The following is a 26282-nucleotide window of genomic DNA, read 5'->3' as shown; positions in this document are numbered from 1 at the left end:
TTCCAGACTGACTAAAATTATTTATTGACTTATTATTTTAATGATGTTCTTTGACCCATGATAGAAAATAAACAGCAGGGCTTAGATCTGAGATTGTCAGTATTTCACCATTATTGTCTAGATCAGCAGACACTTAGTTTGTGTGGTATGAATATAATTCAGAGAGAAACATAAAATGTATAAAAATTCAGGGAGTCCTTCAGTTTAAAATAGTACAAATTGTTTTGTTTTTCTAAATGATGATAAACAGATTTGGACAGTTAGTCATGGGTGTTCTTAAAATAAGGTTCAGCCAGTCTTCATAAACAATGCTTGATCTATAAAGGAAAAGGGAAAAAGAGTTAGATATTGATTGAATCTTTTCAGAAAGAAAATAGGGAAGGAAATAATGTAAAGTGAAAAAGAAGAAAAAAGCACAAAATGAATCATCAATTCCAAGGGATGGCATTTCCTTGCTGCACAAACCTGGTTTCAAGTGCTGTACTTTGGACTGTGATAATATGCTTTTCTAGAGCAGTGATTATTAAAAACTACTTTAATACAGTTTAGAGTTATTCAAAGAACCTAGGATAATGTTTTTATTATTCTTATATTTCAATTAAATCTATTAATTATTCTCTGATTTCTTGACTCTCCATTGCATAATTATAGTACAGATAAAGATATGGTCTATTTGTTGTTTAGCTTCTAAGTCATTTCTGACTCCTTTGTGACTCCATGGACTATAACCTGCCTGGCTCCTGTGTCCATGGCATTTTCCAGGTAAGAATTCTGGAGCATGTTGCCATTTCATTTTCTACAGGATCTTCCTGACTCAGGGACTGAACCCACATCTCCTGCATTGGCAGATGGGTTCTTTACCACTGAGCCACCAGGGAAGCCTTGATATGGTCTATAAATGGGAGCAAAACCTCAAAAGTTTTTGCTTGTACACTTATACAAAAATAATCTATTTCTAAAAAACCCATCTCAAGGAGTTGAAATAATATAACTCATTAATATTCATATAATATTAATTATATTAATGTGTTCTGGCTAATATGAATAATTATTTATTCTATTAATAATTAATATGAATAACTCTTTACATTAAATACAATGTTGAGAAAGCCTTATATATTAAAGAGGGAACAGATAGATACCTTGAGAGCTCCATTTAGTTAGACATGATGTGCTTGACAAAAGCTGTAGGGATAATACAGTTTAGAGTTAGAAAAGAGTCAAATTTAATAAAAGAATAGTATGGTAAGTTAACTTAATTCTAATTAATCTTAGCTGTAACTCTAGAGTTTATTTATTTAAACTCTGTATAGCCCACTATTCTTAATACTAGATTTATGGCTTTCCCCCTGATTTTGTAAGTTTAGCTTTGTAAGTGTTACATTCGCATGGTTAAATGTTTTTCTTGAAAGTATGAAAGAGTTTATAACAAAAAATGTTCCTCACCGCTGTCTCCTAGCTATCTGGTTCCTCTTTATAGCTAAGTTGGTGGAGTTATTATGCTTGCTTAGCAAGCATACAAGAGTGGGTAGCCTTTCCTTTCTTCAGGGGGTCTTTGAAATCCAGGGATGCAACCCAGGGATTGAACCCGGGTCTTCCACATTGCAGGCAAATTCTTTACCATCTAAACCACAAGGGAAGCCCCCCCAAATACAAATATATGTTATATAGTTTTTAGTTTTACACAAATGGTGGCAGTTCTACAAACCCTTTTGCTCTTATTTTTCTTACTGCACAATGTACTTAGAAATATTACCATAACCATAAATAAGGGTGTCCTCGTTCTTTTTTAGAGCTGTGGGGAATGTCATTGTGTAGCTGTACCAAAATCTATTTGATGCATTCTATATTGTTGGACATTGTTCTTTGTTGTCGTTGTTTAGTTGCTAATTGTGTCTGACTCTTTGTGACCCTATGGACAGTTGCCTGCCAGGCTCCTCTGTTCATGGAATTCTCCAGGCAAGAAAACTGGAGTGGGTTGCTATTTCCTTTTCCAGGTGACCTTCCCACTTATGGAAGTAACTGAATGTAAAATGTTGTTTATAGAAAAAAGTAAAGTTTAACCAAGATTGTCAGTGCAGATATGCTTGGTTGAGCATTTTCTTTTTCTCCTATCCTTTCCTGTCCTCTTCTCTTCTCTTTTTTATTTCTTTTCCCTCCCTTCTTCTCCCCTCTGTGTTTCTTTTCTTACTTTATCCAAGTTATTAGACTTTGTAAGTCCATACTGACATCAAAGCTATCAACATAGTTTATTGAGATGGGGTGAGATTAGTCTTTTTGGGAGGGTGGATAAATTTCTGTTTATTGCAACATTTCAAATTTACAAGTTATATCATGTAGTTTTATATTGTATCTTTATTTTAGGGTGGTGCATTGCTTTTCAGACCCTCTGGGTGAAGCTGCTATAAACTGGTGGCAAGAAATAGTTAATCGGATGCTATGAGATAAATTGTTGGAGAAGACTCTTGAGAGTCCCTTATACTGCAAGGAGATCCAACCAGTCCATTCTAAAGGAGATCAATCCTGGATGTTCATTGGAGGGACTGATGCTAAAGCTGAAACTGCAATACTTTGGCCACCTCATGCGACGAGTTGACTCACTGGAAAAGACTCTGATGCTGGGAAAGGTTGGGGGCGGGAGGAGAAGGGGACGACGGAAAATGAGATGGCTGGATGGCATCACCGACTCTGTGGACATGAGTTTGAGTGTACTCTGGGAGTTGGTGACGGACAGGGAGGCCTGGCGTGCTGTGATTCATGGGGTCGCGGAGAGTCGGACACGGCTGAGCGACTGAACTGAACTGAACTGAACTGAAGCAAGAACACTAGATAAGGAGAACTATATTTTAGCACTAGCCTTGCTGTTAATGATGTGACCTTCACTAAGTAGCTAAACATCTTCGGCACTCAGATTCCTCATTTTCATCACTGCTTGCTGTAAAGGATTTTGTGATATCTCCAACTGTAATATTAAAGAATTAATATTAAATTTAACATTTATTCTGACACAAATGCTGTCTTACAGAGTTGTTGTGAAGATCTAGTAAGATGGATGATTCATGTTTATATATGGCAGAAACCAATACAATCTTGTAAAGCAATTTTCCCCCAATTAAAAATTAAAAAAAAATTTTTTAAAGATTTAATGAAAAAGTAAAAACACATTTTAGTCTGTATAACAATGCACAAAAATGTTAAAACCCACTGAAATAAAGTTTATGTTTATAGTCAGATCCTTAGGGTTATTGTGTAATTGGTTGATAATAAATAATGTGTGTATGTTCAATAAGAGAGTAGAGAAAAATAAGTTGTTTTAAACTCAAAAGGCATCCACCATCAACTCAATCAGTTCAGGGTTGCTATAACCACCAGAGCACATGAAATTATACCTTCATAGTTGATGCAGCCATTGGAGTCTTCTTGACCTGCCATCAGGGCTTCCACTTCTTCTTCTTTCATCTTTTCACCTGATGAAACAAAACTCTTTGTTCAAGAAGAAAGCCAGAGATTATTCTCAAAATTCCACTGTAAGTGGTAAGATTTGGACTCCTGGAGACCTCTTGTAGGATAGACACCAAGACTTTCCTGTTCCTTTGGCAGGAAGTTTGCCAATAAATTGTCTTTGAATAAATGAATTAAATGCATATTATACCTGATCATCCACACTCTATCCTGTAAGAACTACAGTGCCCTATGTTACTTATTCATAACCAATAATTCAAGTTATTAAGACCATTTCCCCCAAATAAACTCACTGACATTGAGGCTAATTGAAATGGTCATTAACTTTTGACTATTACTTTTCATTTTCCCTTTGTAGTCTTTCCCCCTACTTATTTTGGTTATAACATGATTCCCCTAAGTCATGCTCCTTCCTACATACTCTGTCCTATTAACTCCACTGAAGTGAATTTTTCTTACCTAATGTGGCTAGAACATGACGAAGTTCAGCACCCATCACAGTGCCATTGCCTTCCTTGTCAAAGACACGCAGACCCTCAACAAAGTCTTCATAAGTACCCTGGTCCTTGTTGTTGGAAATAGCTTGCATCATAGGCAGAAATTGTTCAAACTCAATTTTCTTGGCATTCATCTCTGAAAGAAATTTCAATTTGGAGAGTTATCAGCTGTCATAAAATGCTACCATTGAGTTACAAATTAAGCTTGAAAGTTCATTCTGGATCATCAGAAAGATCTTCATACAGCTTAAATTTCAGTTGGTAAATGGCTGATGACAGAAAGTTTGTAACAAAGCATGACCTCTGGAGTCCTAGTGCTTGAGCATTTATCCTTAATTCACCATTTACAAATATGTGATCATGGGCAAGTTTCTTAACCTCTTTGTGCCTCAACTTTTTAATCTTTCAAAAGAGATACTTTGTAGTGCTTTGTGAACATTAAATGAGGTAATAATACACAGTCTATTACAGTACCTGGGACAAACTGAGTGCTTGATCAGTGTTAGCTACTATTTTATTAGTATTGTAAATTAACAAACACTATAGATACTAGGGAAACAGTATAGAAATATACTGATAACAAACCTATTGGCATATAAATATAGCAAAACCTAGCTGAACTTTAATATGTACTCCACCATTGTTTGAACTTTTACAGAGCTTTCAATTTATTTAAATTTTAATAAAAAAAAAAAGAAACCTATGAGAAGAATGTGCATGTTAAATACTTTGTGATCTCCTGACTTTGTGGTTTCAGAAGTCTGGGGATGATAAGAATTTCTTTAGTAACCTTCTGACAAGGTAAATGGTATTCATAGCAAAGGTATAAAACAGACTAATCAGATGTACACAAATAGATAAAGTTATGTACCCATAAATCAAAATTCATTTACCAGTCTTTCCTCATAGTGTAGAAATCTAGTACGTTGAGTAATATTGAGAAAATTAAATTTGAATGCTAAATAAATGAACATTTATCTAATAATTCCATTGAAGACAGAAGTTTGATAAGTTAGAAAATGGCATCTAAGAATGAATTTGACTAACTGAGCTCTCACTTTATCTGATGCTCTTAGCTACTTTTTGAATGAGTTATGTGGACATTTTTGTCCAAAGGAACTATAATTTGAGGAAAATTCCGCCAGACTGATTCAGAGGTAGTTTTTTTTTTTTCCTAATCAAATATTCTTCTTTTGTAACAAAGGAACATAGTCTTTTTTAGAAGAAAGAGATTGCCTTCCCAGCCTTATTTTCCATATGGTAAAGATAAACTGAGATAGCTACTTGAAAAAAACTTCAGTTTTGTTCAGAGTGGTGTTTTCCTGAAGACTATTATACTTTGCCATGAACAATGGGATTAGAAAAAATTTCCTTGTTGTTGACTAATGACTAGATTACTCTACCCAGCAATGACCTCTGCGGTCTTGCCACTTATATATTTCACTACCTTTTGCCTTAGGATTTTCCTTGGGCAACCAAATGCAGGTTTTGGCTTAAGATTATTAATTCTTTCTAGAATTTTTATTAAGGTATCAGCTGTCTATTTTTAATTAAGATAACCAAGTTTCCTTTAAGGTGGTTACAGAAGCAGGGTATATTTAGATAGCATGATGATGAGGATATTAGTATTAGGTATTATTTCCTTTCATTAACATGAAATTATGCTTATGATTTCTCAGATTTCCTCCATAATTTATCTTATGGAGGAAAAACTGAGACTAGATAGCCAAGAAACATAGTTACCATCAGGAGTAAATTAAATCCTATTCTATGGAACTTGTTTCTCAATAACCTTCTCTCTCCTATACATACACACTCTCCCACACATGCACACACACTCCCAGCTCCTTGGAAAAACATGTGGTTACCTTCGTTGCTGGGGTTTCCCAGCACCTTCTTGACCTCTGCATTGGTGGGATTTGTGCCCAGAGCCCGAAGGACATCACCAACCTGGCTTAAGGTGATCTTGGATTCACCTGTTCTGTCGAACAGGAGAAACGCCTCCTTGAATTCTGCAAGAAGCAAGAAACATTTGGTTGCCTTTTTTCTGCCTCAAACTTATAAAGGAACCCAAACTTCATCAAGGATCCAATCTAGTTCAAACTCTCCTCTCTTTTATAACTTTTGCCAGTCTCTTAAGTTGCAATCTTTGGAATTTCCCTTTTCTGAGTTCAATGTCAACCCTCTTTAGACATTTCTTTTTGGGACTGTTTTAAAGCTGCTGCTGCTAAGTCACTTCAGTCGTGTCCGACTCTGTGCGACCCCATAGACGGCAGCACACCAGGCTCCCCCGTCCCTGGTATTCTCCAGGCAAGAACAGTGGAGTGGAGTGGAGTGGTTGCCATTTCCTTCTCCAATGCATGAAAGTGAAAAGTGAAAGTGAAGTCGCTCAGTCGTGTCTGACTCTTCATGACCCCATGGACTGCAGCCTACCGGGCTCCTCCGCCCATGGGATTTTCCAGACAAGAGGACTGGAGTGGGGTGTCAGTGCCTTCTCTGTATTTTAAAGCAGCATTTCTAATTTCAAGTCATATGTTATTATTTATTAGATATGGGAATTGAGAATCCTCACCATATTTGTTCATATCTCCTTCATCTGCCTTGGAAACAGGACTGGGTTAAGAAATTCTGATGCCTGGAGAAATCTTAAGAATTCCTCATAAAATCCCTCATATAATTAACAAAGTTAATAAAATTTCAAGAAAACAAACATTCAGTTGGGGTTGTGTCACGTGAGGTTAACCCAAACTTCTCAAGTTTTATAGAAAAACTTCTCTTGAGGTACAAACTTCCTAGACTCTCTTCTAAACTAATTTTCTTCAGGAGTAACTTCAGTTTTCACGAAAATTTTAGAAAGATGGCACAAATATCTAAGTTCTCTGGTGTCCTTTAACCACTGATGCATGACTTTAATAGGCTCCTAGTGTAACAGAGTCAGAGGAAGCATATTTATTTGAATCTATTGCTATAGTGATTGCTTTAAACTTCATATTTTTCAAGTACTACATATGATAACATGTTGCTATATTAGTTTTATTTTGCAGGTATATATTTTAACTTAAAATTTTGTGGAGATAATTGTAGATTCACATGCAATATTATAAAATGCAAAGAGATCTCTTAAATACTCTGTCTGGGGGAAATACTATTTCCCCCAATATTAGCATTTTTCAAAATTATCTTATATGATACATATATGTATATAATCATAACCAGAATATTCACATAACCAGAATATTCACATTGACAGAATCTACCTATTTTACTCAGATTGCCCTAGTTTTACTTGTATTCATGGGTGTATGTAAGTATACATTTTAAAAGTGTTGTCTGTTTTTATAACAGTCACTCTGTTGGTTGTGTGCGTGTGTGCTAAGTCACTTCAGTCTTGTCCAACTCTTTGTGACCCTATGGACTGTAACCCACCAGGCTCCTCTGTCAGTGGGATTCTCTAAGCAAGAATACTGAAGTGGGTTGCCTTGCCCTCCTCCAGGTAATCTTCCCCACACAGGGATTGAACCCACATCCCTTATGTCTCCTGCACTAGCAGGTGAGTTTTTTTTTTTTTTTTTTTAACCACTAATGCCACCTGGGAAGCCCCATTCTATGGCTTACTTGCTCTAAATTTGGTCACTTTCCTTTGATAGAATTGATTTTGCCTTTCAGGATTACATTAACCCCAAATTAAGAAGTGCACACCAAAAAGACAGAAAGAGGTGCTACTATGGATTCATGGGGTTGCGGAGAGTCGGACACGACTGAGCGACTGAACTGAACTGAACTGAAAGACATTACCGGAGAAGGCAATGGCAACCCACTCGAGTACTCTTGCCCAGAAAATCCCATGGATGGAGGAGCCTGGTAGGCTGCAGTCCATGGGGTCGCAAAGAGTTGGATATGACTGAGCGACTTCACTTTCACTTTTCACTTAAAGACATTTTAATTGAAACTACAAAGCTAAAATAAATCACTTTTTCTGGAGAATCTAAAAGTACTGATGGTGATCTGTTGAAGTTTAATACCAACACTCAAAAACTCATTTGTGAATGAGCTGTTAGAAGTGAAAGCATTCTTTTTAGGCCATTAGTGGCCTCAGATCAAGAGATACTATAATATCTAAGTAGATGACTCAGAAAAATATCTTAACCATCCCTTCATCCTCTAATTCAAGACTGAAGTGAAGTGAAGTGAAGTCACTCAGTCGTGTCTGACTCTTTGCGACCTCATGGACTGTAGCCTGCCAGGTTCCTCCGTCCTTTGGATTCTCCAGGCAAGCATACTGGAGTGGGTTGCCATTTCCTTCAGACATTAAATTCACAATCAACATAGATCATGTTACCAATCTTTGCTGAAATGTCCCCCTCAAATTCTATTCAAATTGACATCACAGATAATTTCCCTTACCTAAAAGACATGCTGTAGGTCCTGTGGGGGTCATTAGTCAAATATAATTTTTCATTTTTCTAAGGGAATTGTGAAACTGAACTGCTCTTATTACTGGCTCGAGGCTTTCAAGATTGCTCAGAGGGCTCCCTATTACCCTGGTCAGATGCTGATATAGAAATAGGGTTTTATGGGCTGTAATGGAATCTCTTTAACATTAAGTCTTTTGTTGACTTAAAGGCCAATAACAGAAAGATATTGCTCTTCTTACTCCAGATTTTTAAAGCTTAGTTAGTCCCTTGAAGAGTCTAAAACATGGGTTAGCCAATGACTGTCTACAAGCTGGCCACCTCTTTTTGTAAATAACGTTTGATTGGAATATAGCCATGCCCATTCATTTATGTATTGTCTATGGTGTTGGAGAAGACTCTTGAGAGTCCCTTATACTGCAAGGAGATCCAACCAGTCCATTCTAAAGGAGATCAATCCTGGATGTTCATTGGAGGGACTGATGCTAAAGCTGAAACTCCAATACTTTGGTCACCTCATGCGTCGAGTTGACTCACTGGAAAAGACTCTGGTGCTGGGAAAGGTTGGGGGCAGGAGGAGAAGGGGACAACGGAGAATGAGATGGCTGGATGGCATCACCGACTCTGTGGACATGAGTTTGAGTGTACTCCGGGAGTTGGTGATGGACAGGGAGGCCTGGCGTGCTGTGATTCATGGGGTCGCGGAGAGTCGGACACGACTGAGCGACTGAACTGAACTGAACTGAACTGAACTGATGGCTGTTTTCATACCTCAGGGACAGAACTGAGTTGTTTCCACAGAGACTGTAGTGCCAACAAATGCTTAGATATTTACTATTTAGCCCTCTAGGAAAAATTTGCCAGCCCCTAGTCTAGAACAACACTGTTCTAGGATTTTTTGTGATGATTGAAATGTTCTGTATACAGGTTTCCCAAAAGAGTAGTAGCTACCAGCTGCCTATGGCTTTTGAGCATTAAAATATGACTAGTGCAAAGCAGAAAGTAGACTTTTAAATGCATTTATTTTTACTTAATTACAGGTTAAATTTTAAAAGCCACATGTGTCTAGTGTCAACTTTTCTGGATGGCACAGTACTTAACACCCTTAGAATGCTATAATTTTCTGGTGTTCTTGTCTTTACTCCGAACTTGTGATACATTCAAATAGAGCAGCTGTGAGAAAAACTAATCATTGAAGAAGGAAACAAACAAAGTATGCCTTTATTTATTTCTTAAAATATAAGATTTCCTTTTAATTTAAAAGTCTTTCAAAGGATTTTTAAGGCTTTGGTTGCTTGGTTCTACCATAGTTTAGCAGTCATAATGACACTGTAAGTTATTTGAGAGGACTGGGATACAGTAGCAGATATTGTAGCAGCATCATTAGTTAAAATAGATTAAAAATCAAGCAAACCATAGCAGAATTACCAACTGTTTTCAAAGAAAAACTAGTCCTTTTAGTACAATGTCAAATGATCTTGAGCTGAGTCATCAAATCATCTAATTTGTCTACATGAAGGCATTGACCATGAAGTAGATATGTATAAGTCTGTACTATAGCATATATCCTTTTATTTTCTTTCCTTTTTTGAAATATTTTAACTGATGTACAAATGTGAGATATTCTCAAAACTCAAGAAAAGCTGAAAAATGTTGACTCCTTTAGGTATAGAACGGAGTATAATTATAATTATATTCTTATGAGTATCTTCACAATTATTTTTATATTATATATCATAAAATATATAATAACACATATTTTTATGAACAATACAACTAAAATTTTATTATTTTATTCCATTCTTTCTGTAGATGTATTTTTGTCTCAATTTATTTAAGTGTATAACTCTTTTCCATAAAACATTTTGTCCAACACTTTCCAGTAAAAAGCAAGATTCATAGGCCATGGGATCTCTTAGATCTAAAGACCTGAAGAAGAAACAATGAAAGTGTTAGTGAAACTATTCAGATTCTTTTGAATCTCTAGAGCTTGAAGTCTTGTAATTAGAAACTGTTTCTATGAAATAAATTCTTAATTAATTCAGCTATTTTTGATTTTGATGCTATCATTAATTCTTTGGATCTTTGAGTCAGTCTCAACATCCCTCTGGGAGCCTGTCCTGCATCTCTAAAGATGGAAATGTCTAAGGTTCCTTCCACAGATTTTTTTTTTTTTAATAAATCATTTCCCCCTCTATCTCGGATTGTACTTTTCCCCTAGATCCACTTCACCCTCTATTTCTCTCAACTCACTGTGGTGCCTATTGAAATCATGTGTATTTGGTAACTGGGCAGTTTTATAATCAATTGTATTTTCTAAAGTGAGCCATATAGACTTGCCAAATTTCTATTTAGGGATTTGATGAACAAATCAGCCATCCAAGATCCACATCCTTTTTGGGGGTATATGTATGGTATTACCTACTGTATTAAATTAGTTCTATTTAGAAATCACAATACAAGGAATTATTTTGTGGTGTTTAGCTTTTGTCTGCTTAAACCTTTTATTACTGATTTTAGATGAAGGGTTCATGTTGAGAGCATTTATATTTAGAGGGGTTGAGAGCATTTATATTTAGAGTGACAGCGCCAGTGGGGATAATTAGAAAGAGCTAATCTCATCTCAAGGGAGTTGGTTTTCTCACATGCCATCTTTATGAGTGTGCACATATTAACAATTATATGGTTTAAACTTACCATCCTGCTGTGCCTTAGAGAACTCGATCTGTTAGAAAGAAATTAACCACAAAGAATATTTTAACCAAACAAAAATGTCCTGATTTTTTAAATGTATCCAAGCTCATTCCCTGAGTAATCGTCAAAGTAAGCTCAAAAAGTATGCCTACTTTTCAGAGTTCAGGCATAGCTTGGATACTCATGGTTCGAGCCACACAGTAACATGCCTTGGAGATGAGTATTATTTCAGAAACTGAGCAGTGCTCTGCCTACCTCTGAAGTAGAGAAGCTCAGTTCACTTACCAGCAATCTGCTCAGCACTGAAGGACTGCAATGGTGAGAGAAAGGAAGAAAGAAAGAAACAACTAGTACTCTTTCAAATGCATTGACAGAAGGGAGTGTTCTCTGCTCTGAGGTTTTTAGGAAGCCATGTTGGTGTCAGAGAATAAGAAGTTTGCCTTAGGATACTTTTGAATCTAGGAAAAATAAAGAGCTATTGCAAAACATAGTTAGGGAATGTCTCTCTGTATCTTAACCCATGAGTCAATAATTTAACAAACGTTAAATCAAATTCTTCCTGGAACAATATCATAATCCATGGTGCATTTAAGATATGTCTAGTATAGATACACTGTATTAAGAACTACAGACACACTGCATTAAAAAGATCACGTTAAGTCTTCTATTTAACCAGTATGTTTTACCCAATGAATCAAAAGTAGTTTATTTAATTTTAATTATCAGCATCATTGGATTTTTTTAAGGTGTAATATTTTTCTATAATTGCAAGTTTTTCCCCCTAAATTTAGATATAATACACTTTATGAGATATAGAAAGTTGGTGAAGCATAAAGTACTTCTTTTGCAAGTAAGATGTATTTCTCTAGTTGGCATAATTGCTTGAATTAACCTTGTCTATCCTCAACACACCTCGATAAAAACCAAAAGTAGATTCTACAGACTCATACTGAGTATGTTCTCTCCTCAGTTTCATTCCTATCTACTATCATATCTGCCTATAAATTACAGTTTTCTCATAGGACCCACCATGATGGAGCTGCTGGGCTGCAGACAGTGGCGAAGCTGAAGAGTGAGTTGAGGGCCGCTCCAATCCCTGAGTGGGTCCTCCCTTACTGAGGCTGCCTTTTATTTCTGGAGAAGCTGTGACCTCACAGCAAGCATCAGGTTCCAGAGAGAAGTAGCCACTCCTCTTGGAGGGTTTTTTAACTTTCTTAGGGCAAAGGGAAGGAGAGATCTGTACCCTGAGGTCTATTTTTAGGAAATCAGAACCTAAGAGTGGATGGCCATGGTGAGACCAACGCCTATCAGTACTTTTATGGTCTTTACCCCTGAGATAGTCTCTTGGAGTGTCTTCCTTGAAGAAAATTCTTATTTGTTCTGTGGCAGAGGGGTTAGAATTTCTCGAAAGACTCTGACTGACCTCTTCTCTTAGTGAATTATGGACTTTGCAAGCTTTAAGTCAGCAGTTTGGGTATAAATGGAACTTACTGGATGGGACTGGTTTGGGGTTTCAAATGGCAACTGCTATAGAAGGAAGAGCCTCTGGAACTCTGTCCCCTGTGGTAAAGTTCAGAGGACTTGAAAGGGACACACACATTCCATGTGCTTCTTAAGGTCCTACAAGTGAAAATCTCGTCAGTTTGTGAAATCTCCAACTAAAGACCATTCTTTTGAACATTGTACTCTCAGAAGCATAGAATTCATTTAAGCTAGGGATGGTTTTCATCTCCATTTTTAGTATTCTTCCTTAGTATTCTTACCTTACGGGTAGGTATTTGATTCCTTCCTTGTTCTCTTTAGGAGAAGGAAATGGCAACCCACTCCAGTATTCTTGCCTGGAAAATTCCATGGACAGAGGAGCCTGGCAGGCCACAGTCCATGGGGTCGCAAAGAGTTGGACTCAACTGAGTGACTGAGCATGCACTGTTCTCTTTATAGTGGCTGACTAGTCATATTTTTTGAATTTATGAAATTCTTCTAGGAGGGAAAGCTGATGGGTCATTTTGTGTTCTTTTCCCTCTCATTCTATACCTATTCTTTTAAAATTTATAAACGTTGCTTACTTTCTTACTAGAACATGCTGTTTCCCTTTCTGTCATGTCGAACATTTTGTGACTCAGACTGAGAACCAAAAGAATCCAAAGTAAAGACTGTGAAATGCAAAGTTGTAATTTAGAATTTTAAAGGTGTCCATGGGATTGGTATTAAATATTCATGGCAGCGTATGTGAAAATAGGTAATTTCCTATTTCCTACACTTCCTAGAATGATATTGGGAAAAGATCAGTCTAGATGCCCACTAAAACTCAGACATGTTTGTCAGTTTTCTATATACTTAAAAGCAACTCAAAGGCATAATAAATGTTAGAGATAAATTCCAATTTAAGTACTGTTTTAGCAACTATTTTTAAGAAAATGATCATGAAAAGCATAGTATCTCTCTATGACAGATGTATACTTTGCAACTTTCCCCAAGCCATTTGGAAAGAAATCAACATTTAAATGTATGTCATTTTTTTTTTTTTTTTGTCCAAAGTCTGCAAGTAGTGAAGAAAATCTGATAGAATCTGAGTCCCAAAATGAGGATTGAAAGTATAACTTAAACAGTATTAGAAACCATATAAACATATTTTCATGAATAGATTGACATTTTGAAAGATTGTTGGGAAATAGAAGTTAATAAAACAATTTAAATCTTCTCAATCATTAGGGAAAAATGAAAGAAAGGGACCAAGGTGGGAATTTATCACCTTTGATAACTGTAATTTGGAGTCTCATGACTTTTGATGCACAAATTAAAGCCACTACAGCATACCATCTTTCTTTGTTTTAGTTTTAGGTATAGTGTCATTAAATTTGAATTGCCCTATGATCAGTATTGAGAACTATCATATTCTTTGGTAAATCATCAAAGTTACCCTATATAATACCCATCATATACCCTTCATAATGCTCATTTTCTTTTTTTCAAATAGAAAAATGAGTCCTTGAATACATATACAATGTGTGTAAAATCTGTCATGTAAACTGGAAAGTCATTTTAATAGCTGTATTTATGTCATAAACAAGTTATTCATAGCCACTTGCATACTATGTAAAAGTTTATTATTTATTAAAATACAATGGAGGCAGTTATCACACTACTTCACTCTAGTTTTTAATCCATATATTTATCACATAGAGAATGAAAGTTTGATTTTTTTAATGCTTATTGAGGAAAGTAAACATCACTTCATTGGAAATAGATGGGGAACCAGTAGACACAGTGTCAGACTTTATTTTTTGGGGGCTCCAAAATCACTGTGGATGCTGATTGCAGCCATGAAATTAAAAGACGCTTACTCCTTGGAAGGAAAGTTATGACAAACCTAGATAGTATATTAAAAAGCAGAGACATTACTTTGCCAACAAAGGTCCGTCTAGTCAAGGCTATGGTTTTTCCAGTGGTCATGTATGGATGTGAGAGTTGGACTGTGAAGAGAGCTGATAGCCAAAGAATTGATGCTTTTGAACTGTGGTGCTGGAGAAGACTCTTGAGAGTCCCTTGGATTGCAAGGAGATCCAACCAGTCCATTCTAAAGGAGATCAATCCTGGGTGTTCATTGGAAGGACTGATGCTAAAGCTGAAACTGCAATACTTTGGCCACCTCATGCGAAGAGTTGACTCACTGGAAAAGACTCTGATGTTGGGAGGGATTGGGGGTGGGAGGAGAAGGGGACGACAGAGAATGAGATGACTGGATGGCATCACTGACTCGATGGACATGAGTTTGAGTGAACTCCGGGAGTTGGTGATGGACAGGGAGGCCTGGTGTGCTGTGATTCATGGGGTCACAAAGAGTCGGACACGACTGAGTGACTGAACTGAACTGAACTGAAACATTTTAAAAAGTTATTGATAATGGTAGAGAAGGCTATAGTCTAGTCTAGTCTAGAGAATAAATTGTAGTTTAAAAGTCAAAAGACCTAGACACTGGCCTCATAGAATAAATGGAAGATGATATTTATTCTCTGGTACACTTTTTCACTTTGACAAATGGTAAAAACTTTCACTTGTATCTCTTCCTGGGTATTATAATGATGAAGTAATCAACGCTTTGCACAAAGGCATATATGAATACAAAATGTCAGCTGATTTTGGACTCCATTTGCTATGGCATCATTTTATTTTGATAAATAAAATATTTCTTCTATCTGGAATGTTCTCCTGTCATCTCTGTTTTTTGGAAATTAATTATCCTTCAAACCCTTGAAAGAACCTTTTCTATTTGTCTAACTCCTTTATCCCACTTCAGTGTGTTTAGCCTTCCTGATTGTAAACTTCTGGGAAGCACAGGCTGCTCCTGGAGACTGGTTCCCTTGGTCCATGATGTGAACTTGAGTGTGAGCCAACCTCTCCCTCCTGGAGTGCTGCCCCTGTCTTATTCCTAGATTGTGTTCCCCATGATCCTATGCAATACCTTGTCTACATTAGATACTCAACAGAAGTTTCATTAAATTAAAATATTTAGAACAGGGACTTCCCAGGTGGTGCTGGTGGATAAGAATCTGCCTGCCAATGCAGGAGACCTAGGTTCGATCCCTGGGTCAGGAAGATACCCTGGAGAAGGAAACAGCAACCCACTCCAGTATTCTTGCCTGGAAATCCCATGGACAGAGGAGACTGGCAGGCTACATCCATGGGGTCGCAAAGAGTCAGACACAACTGAAGTGACTTAGCACATAGCACAGCACAGAACAGGTGTATAGTAAGTTCCTCCTTCAAACATGTTTCCTCCTCTAGAATATTATCTTCCTGGAGGGGAGAGTCCTTGTCAGTTCCTTTAAAGAGCTTACATTCTAGAGGAAGGGGCACTCATGCACTCATTCTCCTTTGGAACTGCATCTCCAGCACCTAGAACTGCCAGGCACATAGTTAGTAGGCATGCTCATTTAAAATTATTGATATTATGTGCATGCGTGCACACTAAATCACTTCAACAGTGTTTGACTCTTTGCGACTCTGTGGACTGTAAGCTTACCAGGCTCCTCTGTCTATGGATTCTCAGGCAAGAATATTGGAGTGGGTTGCCATGCCCATCTCCAGGGGATCTTCCTGACCCAGAGAACGAACCTGCATCTCCTGCGTATCCTGCCCTTCAGGCAGATTCTTTCCCGCTGAGCCAAAGGGAAGCCCTTATTGATATGTATGCCTTTATCTTTCCAGAACATTTCTTTAGATTTTATATAAATGTTATGATCAGGACTTCTAATTGACCATCCCCTATTTTTTTGAAGCTTTTTTTTTCATTTTAGTCTACATACTAAAATGACTGTTGGTAAAATAACTACATTCCACATTTTTATGATTCATGTAGTAAACAGTACTGGATTTAAATATATAGTAGACAAGATACTGGCACTAAAAAAGATTTTTATTGCAATGTTTTCAGATTGTTTCTCACTTTGAGAAATATTTTTCTAATAGTAATCATGAGGTTTGACTGATTAAAGACAAAACAAAGCAGATGGTATATAGAAAGAGTTGATTTATAGGAAAAATATTAACATGCATTTACTCAAACAGGCTGTCGGACTGATGTATGTTGATCTTTAGTATAATACGAAAAGCTATAATTAAAGATGATCTGGGAGATATGTGATGTTGAGTGCTGAGGGCTAATGCCCTAAGAAGGAAGATAGACTGTAGTTTTTAAAGAGCTTAATCATCACTGCTAGATACAAAGAAGAATGACTGATGAGGTTAAGGAAAGACCTTTACTCTAACCACTTTTCAATCTAGAAAACGTCATTGCATGTTTGTTGATTTAATGCCTGGCAGGGAGAACAAAGATCTGGATGTAAGCAAACCCTAACGAAAACTTAATTATATTTACTCCAACCTTAGAGTTATGAGGAATTATTCTAAAAGGCAGGCAGAAGTACCATTTTGGAACTCTGAGGGTTTTGTGCTTCAGAATAGTTCACTTAATCTAATTTATTTTATTGCACTTTTTATTTCAACAAAGGATATATTTAGCCTGGTGACTCTACTATGGTGTAAAAAGGAGAAATTAAGAGCAATGAGAATATAGTACCAGCCTGAGTTGTCTAATATAAGAGAGAAGAGATGGTTATATTGGATAAATTGATCCGAACAGAAGAAGAAATGAGTAATTCTGTGCTTAGGATGCCTAGACTAGTCACCTGAATTCACTCACATTAGAGCAAAGACTGGATTATTAAAACAATACATTTTAGACCCACAGGAATTAACAGGGAAGTTTAAGTGAATTTTAATAAAAATGTTAAAATGTGACCTAAGTCTGTACTTCTTTGGATTTCTCATCAGCTTTCCCATTGTCAATAGTTGATAAACAAATCTAAGATTTCTTGAGTTGCTCCTGTTCTACTTTGTGCATTTGTGCATAATTTAATTAAAAATCCAAGCTGCGTTTATGTTCTTTCCTTCCTCTTTTTATTTTTAAAATAACATGATTAGAATAAAAGTCTTTGTGTATGTATTTTAAGGAATTGTAAATATCTTCTTTTTCCTACTTTTCTGGAGTAGAACTTCCTTTTTTAACGACAGGGATATGTGAATATTGACATTATTATTTTGGTGATTTCAGGTCTTTTGACAGGGTGGAAAAAGTCCTAGATGGGGCTTGAGGCATTCAAAATTTTGTCCTGGTGCTTCTGTAATGAATCATGTCTTTTGATTAAGTAACTTCTCTTATCTGGGTTATCAGTTCAGTTCAGTTACTCAGTCATGTCTGCTCTTTGCGACCCCATGGACTGTGGCACACCAGGCTTCCCTGTCCATCACCAACTCCCGGAGCCTAATCAAACTCATGTCCACCGTGTTGGTGATGCCATCCAGTCATTTCATCTACTGTCATCCCCTTCTCCCACCTTCAATCCTTCCCAGCATCAGGGTCTTTTCCAATGAGTCAACTCTTCACATGAGGTGACCAAAGTATTGGAGTTTCAGCTTCAACATCAGTCATTCCAATGAACACCCAGGACTGATCTCCTTTAGGACGGACTGGTTGGATCTCCTTGCAGTCCAAGGGACTCTCAAGAGTCTTCTCCAGCACCACAGTTCAAAAGCATCAATTTTTCGGTGCTCAACTTTCTTTATAGTCCAACTCTCACATCCATACATGACTACTGGAAAAATCATAGCTTTGACTAGATGGACCTTTGTTGGTAAAGTAATGTCTCTGGGTTATAGCTTCCTCAAATAAGAAATATTATTCTGCGTGGTTTCTAGGATTGCTTGTCGTTCTGTAATGTTTTGAGTTTTTCATCCTTTTCTTGGTAGTATCTACAGCAAGTCGCATTTTCCCATGGAAAATAGTTGCTAACAATTTGATATATTACTTTGAACCAGTTTAGATAAAGAGGAGTTGAGCAAAACAAAATTTCATAACAGTTCTAATGAATGTTTTATATCTTACTTATATCAGAAGGTGGTATGTCACTGGGTACATAACTATGTACAAAGAGCCTCACTTGCCACAGTGAAAGGAAGAAGGTCAAGTTGAATAAGATGTAGTTTTATCTTAAGGAAAAAATTTTCTGCTCTGGCTTCAATCCACTATTATTGATTTATGATCAAGATGACAAGAGTTTATTATCTATATAACTGACATTTTCACCAGTATAATTGAAGCCATTACTACTTGTATATTGTAAGTTTTGCCTTCCAGATTCTGATTTGGGAGGAGAAACAAAATGTAGAACTTGATATAGGAACAAATTATAGAAGATCTCCTTTTCATATAAAAAGTATTCTAGTATGAAGAGAAGAAGAAAAAAATGTAGTATCAGCAGACTAAATATAATCCTTGCCACAATTTCCATGAGTCAGATGGTGCTTAATGCTGGGTAATTATGGAAAGGCTTCTAAAGACAACTTGCCAGGGGGTTCATTCGCAGCACTAAAATGTCGAGAGGCTAAATTTGGCACTGTCACTTTGTGGTCTCCTTGTCTTGTAAAAATTTCATTATTTTTAAAATTAAAAGTGCTATTCACTAATTAGTGGTAAACATTCTTATTCCTTTCCAAACTGCCTTTACTTTGCAAAGACATTATCTAGTTAAATATTTAAAATATAATTTTAGACAGAGTTACAGAAGGCCCTTTAATATTTTCTCACTTCACTCCACCTGTTCTCTTCTTTTACAGGGTAGATGTTTCAAAGTGGAAACTCGACACCAATACTCAGTGATGGTCTCAAATAATTTTTGATTTGCTTCTGAAGTTATAATCATGCCACAAATGGATGAATATTGCAACTGGTTGACATTCTAGTTGTATTAAAAGGCCAGGGTAAAATAAGACAGCTTCTTAAAATTATATGAAGAAAACTTAGAAGCAACTTACATCTAATTCTAATTAGAAATTGACTATATGTCTCCTTTCCCTCTTTCTTTTCCTCAGACTAGTTACTATTTAATCATTATACACGTGGCATTATGTTTCTTTATATCACTCCAAAGAATATTTGGTTGAGATTTCCAGTTATTTGTAAACAAAACACAAACCCATACTGTTCTTAGAATATTAGTCTGATGGCAAAATTTGCATGTCAGGTTTGACATAAGTGTATGTTTAATTAAACAAAAGTAAAATTATTTTAAAATTCAATAAGTTTCACTACTTTTAACAACATTTAAATATACTTTGGTATAATTTTTTCCAGCTTTATTGAAATATGATTGACACATAATATTGTATAAGTTTAATGTGTACAACATGATTATTTAACATGTGATGATTTTGATGATTACCACAATAAGTTTAGTTGGTTAATATAACCATCATATTGCATAGTTATCTTTTTTGTGGTGAAAACCACAAAATTTGTTCTCTTAGCAATTTTCAAGTATACAACATGGTACTGTTAACTATAGTCATTATATTGTATTTTAGATCCTTAGAACTCAGTAATCTTTTAACTGCACGTTTGGACCCTCTGATAATATTCACTCTTTTCTCCCATCCCCACCCCACCTTGGCAATTACCGGTCTACTCTCATAACAGCATTTTTAATATCCATGTTCCATTTACAACTTTTTATGGGAAGCTGGACCAAAGTGACTAGGGTGTCTTTCTGGGATCCTAATATCTCACCTTCCATCTGTAAATGAGAAGACCCAACCTGTCAGCAACAGGTGCTAAGATAAGGGAAAGCTGAGGAAAACAGAACAGCAATGAGTTGCCAAGATGAAAGGTCTGGATGAACTAGCTCTAATGTGTGCCTGTTACCCCCTCCCCTGGCTGCAGAGGGCAACATGAGAGTCACTCTTACACTGATCACTCTTACCTTCATTCTTAAGAGCAAAAAAGTCTTCTTTTCACATTCTTAGAAACAGCAACTTACCCTTTATAACAGGAGGTAGTTTAGGAAGCAGTTAATACAGTTGATTCTGGATTTATCCTGGTGGGTTATATCCTAGATCTATCACATACTTGTTATTTGAACATGGGCTTGACATTGAACCTCATTTAGGCTTGGTTTCTTGCAAAATGTAGCTAAAAACAACCTGAGTGTAATGTTTTGACTATTAAATATTGTAATTAAGCGCAGAATAAATTAATAATAAATATTGATTATTAAAAGAGCTTTATAATATTCAAACCTTTTCACAAGCTATAAGCTCATTTATTTTTCCAACAATTCTTCTAAGTGGGACTGAGTTTGTATTAACTTTGTTAGTGAAAGTCGTTCAGTCGTGTCAACTCTTTGCAACCCCATGGGCTATGCAGTCCATGGAATTCTCCAGGTCAAAATACTGGAGTGGATAGCCTTTCCCTTCTCCAGGGGATCTTCCCAACCCAGGGATTTAACTCAGGTCTCCTGCATTGCAGGCGGATTCTTTACTAGCTGAGCCACAAGGGAAGTCCTAGCTTTGTTAGGGATGAGAAAAAATAATTTATAGATTAACACCAACAATCCTATACCTGGACCAGAACAAGTCAGATGTTGCAATCAACACATAATATTTGTCTCCACTAAATACTCATCAGTAAAGAGATACATTTATTGGGAATGCTATATTTCCACCTTGTCCATTAAATTGAAAGTTTAAGTTTCCCAAACACATGGTCAATTGTTGTTGTGAGACTTGTTATCAACGAGTTTCTGTCAATGCATTCTGTACCTTTACAACTTTTTAAAAATGTTGCCCACAGTATATTGTCAGGGATGACCTGACTGAGTGATCACTACAACAAGAATTAAAATTTAAGCAGCACAATGACAGACATATTCAAAGTCTCATCACCTCAGAGCAATCCCGACATACCAGCTAAGGCATGCATCATGCAAAAAATTTGCTTAAAGTGAAGATCTTTTAAAATCTAGGCAAATGATCATCTCATTGCTTATCTACTTCTGTTATTTCATTTGGTTGTAGTTTTGGGCAACAGGTGTTAAATCTTGTTTGTATTTGCAGCTAAACTCATGGTGGGTTTTACTTTCTACATTTGCAATTCTGTCAGGCAATGTTCTAAAGTGTCACTCTCTGAAAGCAAAGAGTGCTTAGAACCACCCAGGACAATAGCTTGAATGCTCAGATATCAGCATAGCTGATGTTTGAAAAGGATACTCATAGAAAATCCATGGGGCAAGGGCATATCAAGTAAGCCATCCCTCAGAAAATATCAAAGGTTTGATGTCAGAACAGCCAAAGAAATGTCCTAAACAAATAACCAATAAAGCGGGAAATCAAGTTGGAAAACACATTTAAGAAATTGATAAAACTAATTCATATTGTTCAGTTTATGGAGAGTCAAATATATGGCTAGTAACATAACTGGGATAGTATTGAGGGATTAAATATTATGATTGATATGATTTATACTACACAAAGATAGTTCCACTTAAACTTCAGCCCTACTCAAAGTATAAAGAACAGCTAGATTTCTAATCTTATATGATTTATGAAATACAGTGTAAAATCCAATTAAGTTTTTTCCTTTATTGAGTTTTCAGAAAGTTAATGAACGCATATAATAGCTCTATTAATTTCTTTAAAGTTCATTTTCTCTGCTTAAAAAAAGTTTATAACTTATATGAGGTAATATATCTAGAAATATCATTGAGTGATTAAAAACATCATAATATGAAATGTTTTAATGCACATCTTAATTAGCCTTCTTACCTATTGGGATGAAATTAGATATTATAAATTTCTCAAGTTGCATCACATTCTTTGACTATGTTATCATATGTATAAATATGTACTGATTTCATATTGTTGAATACATATCATTAAAGTCATTTAAATTATTTTACAAAAACATATTTCAATTCTGTTTTTCTCTTTTTTCTCTTTCTATTAAGAATGAGCTCTCTGAATGAAAGATAATGTTCTTCTAGATTCATTTAACGTCCCTTTTTGGTTTGTGTCCCTTATTAAAATCCATCACCTCTCTCATTCTACAATGAAATAGTGAAGATGGAGTATATCCTATCCTTACAGAGACTCTCTAGGAGAAATTCCTTTTTTTTTTCCTTTGTACTAGCTCACAGTAGCATTAATTCAAGATACAGATGAAAGGATAAACCAGTTTTCAAGATATAGAAAAGCATCACTTCTCTGCTACAAAGAAGCAATCAGTTTAATTTTTGGATTTAAAAAATGATTCCTTACTTGTCTTTCTTGGAGACTTTTACCTGCCAAACAAATTTTATTTCCTTACTTATTCTTACACAGTTCCTTGAGGAAGAAAATTAATGCCTGTTTTCATTAGTGGGATACTTCATTTTCTCCTTAAGAAGGCACATTTTTTCCTGTCCAAATGCTTGTAGTCCCAGATACATAAGGGTGATATTGTCTTATAAATCATAATAAATATAAAGAGGAATCGCTTTGACGGTGATTCATATCTTTAGTGTTAATATAAAATGGAGAGTCAAAGAATAGAGGCAGTTGAAATTATTGTAGTGTCTGTAATCTTGCTTATTGTATAATGTAGTCAGTGTCCATGTATAAGATACATTAACCAGTATTGCTAGAGATGAAAAATTTGATTTTCTCCTAATGAACTATATGCATACAGTCCTCAAGATACAAAAACATTTATTGGAAGACATAACATTCATTTCTTCTCCTAAGTGGATATTCATTAAGAATAGTTCCTAACCAATATTAGATTCTATGATGAACTTTTTTCAAATATGACTTCAGTGACTTACAAACTCAAGATAAAATATCTATTATGATCTTCTACTTTGAAATATAAAATTTCATGTTTAACTGGACTACTGTAAAAAATTTAAATATATTTACTTAATATTATCACATACATCTAAGGGTAACCTAATTCAATATTTTTGTCAAAATATTTTAAGTATCTATAATTAAAATAGTCAAAGAATTATTTATTTATAGGTTAACTTGATTGTTGCAAGTGAACAACATATGAAATACTAACAAGGATAAAGTTAGCAAAATTCTGATTTATTTAGCATAGAACTGTTGGCTTTAGTGAAATGATCACCTCCTAGGCACTTTCAGCTACTAGTTTTCCATATAAGGCAGGGTTCCCTTGATGAAGATTTTCAAACTGTCATTTGGACCAATCAGAGCCCAGTGAATGAAGAGACAGTGCACATTTGATAGGTCATATCATTGAGAAGTAACAGGCACATCCATAGCATCATTTTTCCAAAAGCAGATAACCTTTCAGCAGTCGAGAACTTTGATCACAGCAAAGTATTGACACAAAAATCAATCACATTCTCCTTAGTTCAAGATCAGTATGCAAGGAAGAGTTCAAAGACATAAGCTCAAAGCCATATAACTAACAAGTTTTACAATATTGGTGGTGGTGGGGTTAGTTTCATTTAGAAGCAACTCACATTCTGAATTAAATGCTGTATATAAATAAGCAAGATGACAGTTATAGTCACTGAAACACTTGAGTGCATAGTTGTCTGCACTGAGATCTCATTTAGTGTTGTATCAAATTTTATTAAGCAAAGCTGAAGGGGGAATTAACTTGAGTTGCAAAAATCTCTTTTTCAGATGAAATAAAGCAGCTGTCAAATACATCTAGGACAACTGGGTCATCAGCTGTTTTTAAACTTTTGGAAACAAGTAGGGACTGAAACTTTCTTTTTAATGTAGCTTTAAGGAAGAGTACCAGTTTAAAGAAACCATTGGTTTAGGTTTAAATGTTTGTAAAACATAGACTTTGACAATTCAGGGAAAAAAATAAACAGAAAACAAAGAGTACAGCAAATACAGGTTTCAAATATAATGCCATACTCGTAATAGTTTTACTGAAATTATATGCTGCAGTTTTGTTTTAAATTTTTTAAAATCAGGATTCTCCTCTCAGTTTGCTTAGTAATTACATTCCTCTCAATGAAAAACATGCCCCTCTGCAAGTCCCTAGTGTTCCCCACTGTTAAGAGACGTTTCAGTGACCAAACAATTCACCCTTTTTGTTACCTTGATGGCAGAGAGGTCAATCTTTTCTTCTTTGGGTGGGGCGGGTGCAGGTGCTGGGGCAGGGGCCGGGGCGGGGGCAGCAGCAGCAGCAGGTTTCTTTACGTCCTTCTTTGGTGCCATTTTGTTTTAAAGGATGGGTTAAAAAAAAGAGAGAGAGAGAAGGAGCACCTCCAAAAGAACCTGTCAAAGTGATTCTTGGAAGAGGAGTGGTGGTTCGGTTGATCCACAGCCCAGTGTCTTGAAGGTGGACCCGGAGTGTTAAACGGTATAAGGGCATGCATATATATTTCACTTAGTGCCTAACAGAATCTTGACACTTGGGGCTGGATTGGACAGTTCCCTAGTCCCGGGGGATGGCATTCCGGCTCAGACTATAAATGGAATCAAAAGGGTCAGGGCTTCATCAATTTTTTTAACTCCTCTTGCTTTCCACCCCACCCCCCTGCCCCCGCCACCTCCATATATAAAGGAGAAAGAAGTATGACAAAGCCAGCCAGCTTTAGATCCTTTGGTGACAGTAAAGTAGATTGACTGATACTTTCTCTTCATAGAATTACAGTTCTGCTGAAGTTGTAAATCATTTTCTTTTTTTTCCCTATGCCTAAGAAACTTTAGTGAAGGATTTGGTTTCAACTTGGAATTTTGGCAGAGTATCACCAACTTTCACCCAGCTTCTTTGTGCATGCTCCTCCTCTCTTGCCATAATTTGCAAGAAAATGTTTGTCAGCAAAGAGGTAGTGGTGTTTAAAAATAAAAAGCAGACGTATAAGGAAAGCCCATTAAGTCTTAAAGTGGCTTCCCTTCTAGGGAGCACAAACTCTGACTCCCTCTCTCTTAAAGGTGAACAGTATGCTAAAAAGAATAATTCACAGCTACTTTCTATCACTTAACTTTTTTCTATAATGAAAAATATCAAATGGGGTGGAAATAACAGGAAGATTTACCCTCTTGCTAAACTTTTTCTAAGAGTAAAGTAACTTTCAACCACAGTAGATACTTAATCTATTTTACTTCCTAAATGGAACCAAGTCTAATTATTTATCATCTAATTTTTTAATCCATACTAGGGAGATAAGATAAAATTTTAAATTTACTTAAATGACCAGAGAGATAAAGAGAGAAAAGGACTTTATCATTAGGTGGAAATTTTGGTGAGTAACTTGTAAGTTTTTCCATTTCTGTCTTTGACTTTCTCAGTTTACAAGACTAGACTCTCATATTAAGAAACATGATTAGCCAATGTACCATCCTCACTCCTGTTAATTTGTGAGATATCTAATTACTGAATAGTTATTAATTAGTAAAAAAAAATCCAGTAGCAATTCTGAGATTTTAAAAGAGCATATTTACACATTGTTGTTGCTCAGTTGCTCAGTCACGTCAGACTCGAACTGCAGCATGCCAGGCTTCCCTGTCCTTCACTGTCTCACAGAGTTTGCTCAAGCTCAGGTCCATTGAGTCGGTGATGCCATCCAACCATCTTATCCTCTGTCACCCCTTCTCGCCCTGCCCTCCATCTTTCCCAGCATCAGCGTCTTTTCCAATGAGTTGGCTCTTTACATCAGGTAGCCAAGGTATTGGAGTTTTTACATGTTATATATATTTACACATTAGATATATAAGATCATATATATATTTATATGTATACAAATACTTATATATATGTATATATATATAAAATGTGTAAACAGACGATATATATTCTAATCGTTGAATATAATTGTACTTATAGATTTTAGCCATTTTCTTTTGGTCTGATTAA

At 35.9% G+C, this 26282-nt stretch overlaps 1 protein-coding gene across 1 annotated transcript; it reads right to left on the bottom strand.

Moving 5' to 3' along the window:
- MYL1 (myosin light chain 1) lies at window positions 1-24841 on the bottom strand. The gene is made up of 7 exons (XM_055398935.2): window positions 24521-24841; window positions 11069-11096; window positions 5828-5971; window positions 3922-4095; window positions 3390-3467; window positions 1143-1185; window positions 1-317 (listed from the first exon to the last, which is right to left on the bottom strand). Exons 1-6 carry the CDS (start codon window positions 24638-24640, stop codon window positions 1157-1159), a joined length of 573 nt encoding a protein of 190 aa, XP_055254910.1. The 5' UTR covers window positions 24641-24841; the 3' UTR covers window positions 1-317; window positions 1143-1156.
- Between the last annotated feature and the right edge of the window lie 1441 nt (window positions 24842-26282).

The sequence above is a fragment of the Moschus berezovskii genome, chromosome 2 (genome assembly GCF_049115385.1).
Source record: "Moschus berezovskii isolate FMDL1 chromosome 2, NW_MosBer_1.0, whole genome shotgun sequence".
Taxonomy (NCBI): Eukaryota; Metazoa; Chordata; class Mammalia; order Artiodactyla; family Moschidae; genus Moschus; species Moschus berezovskii.
The sequence above is the reverse complement of the archived record's forward strand: the minus strand, read 5'-3'. Positions and strand labels throughout refer to the sequence as shown.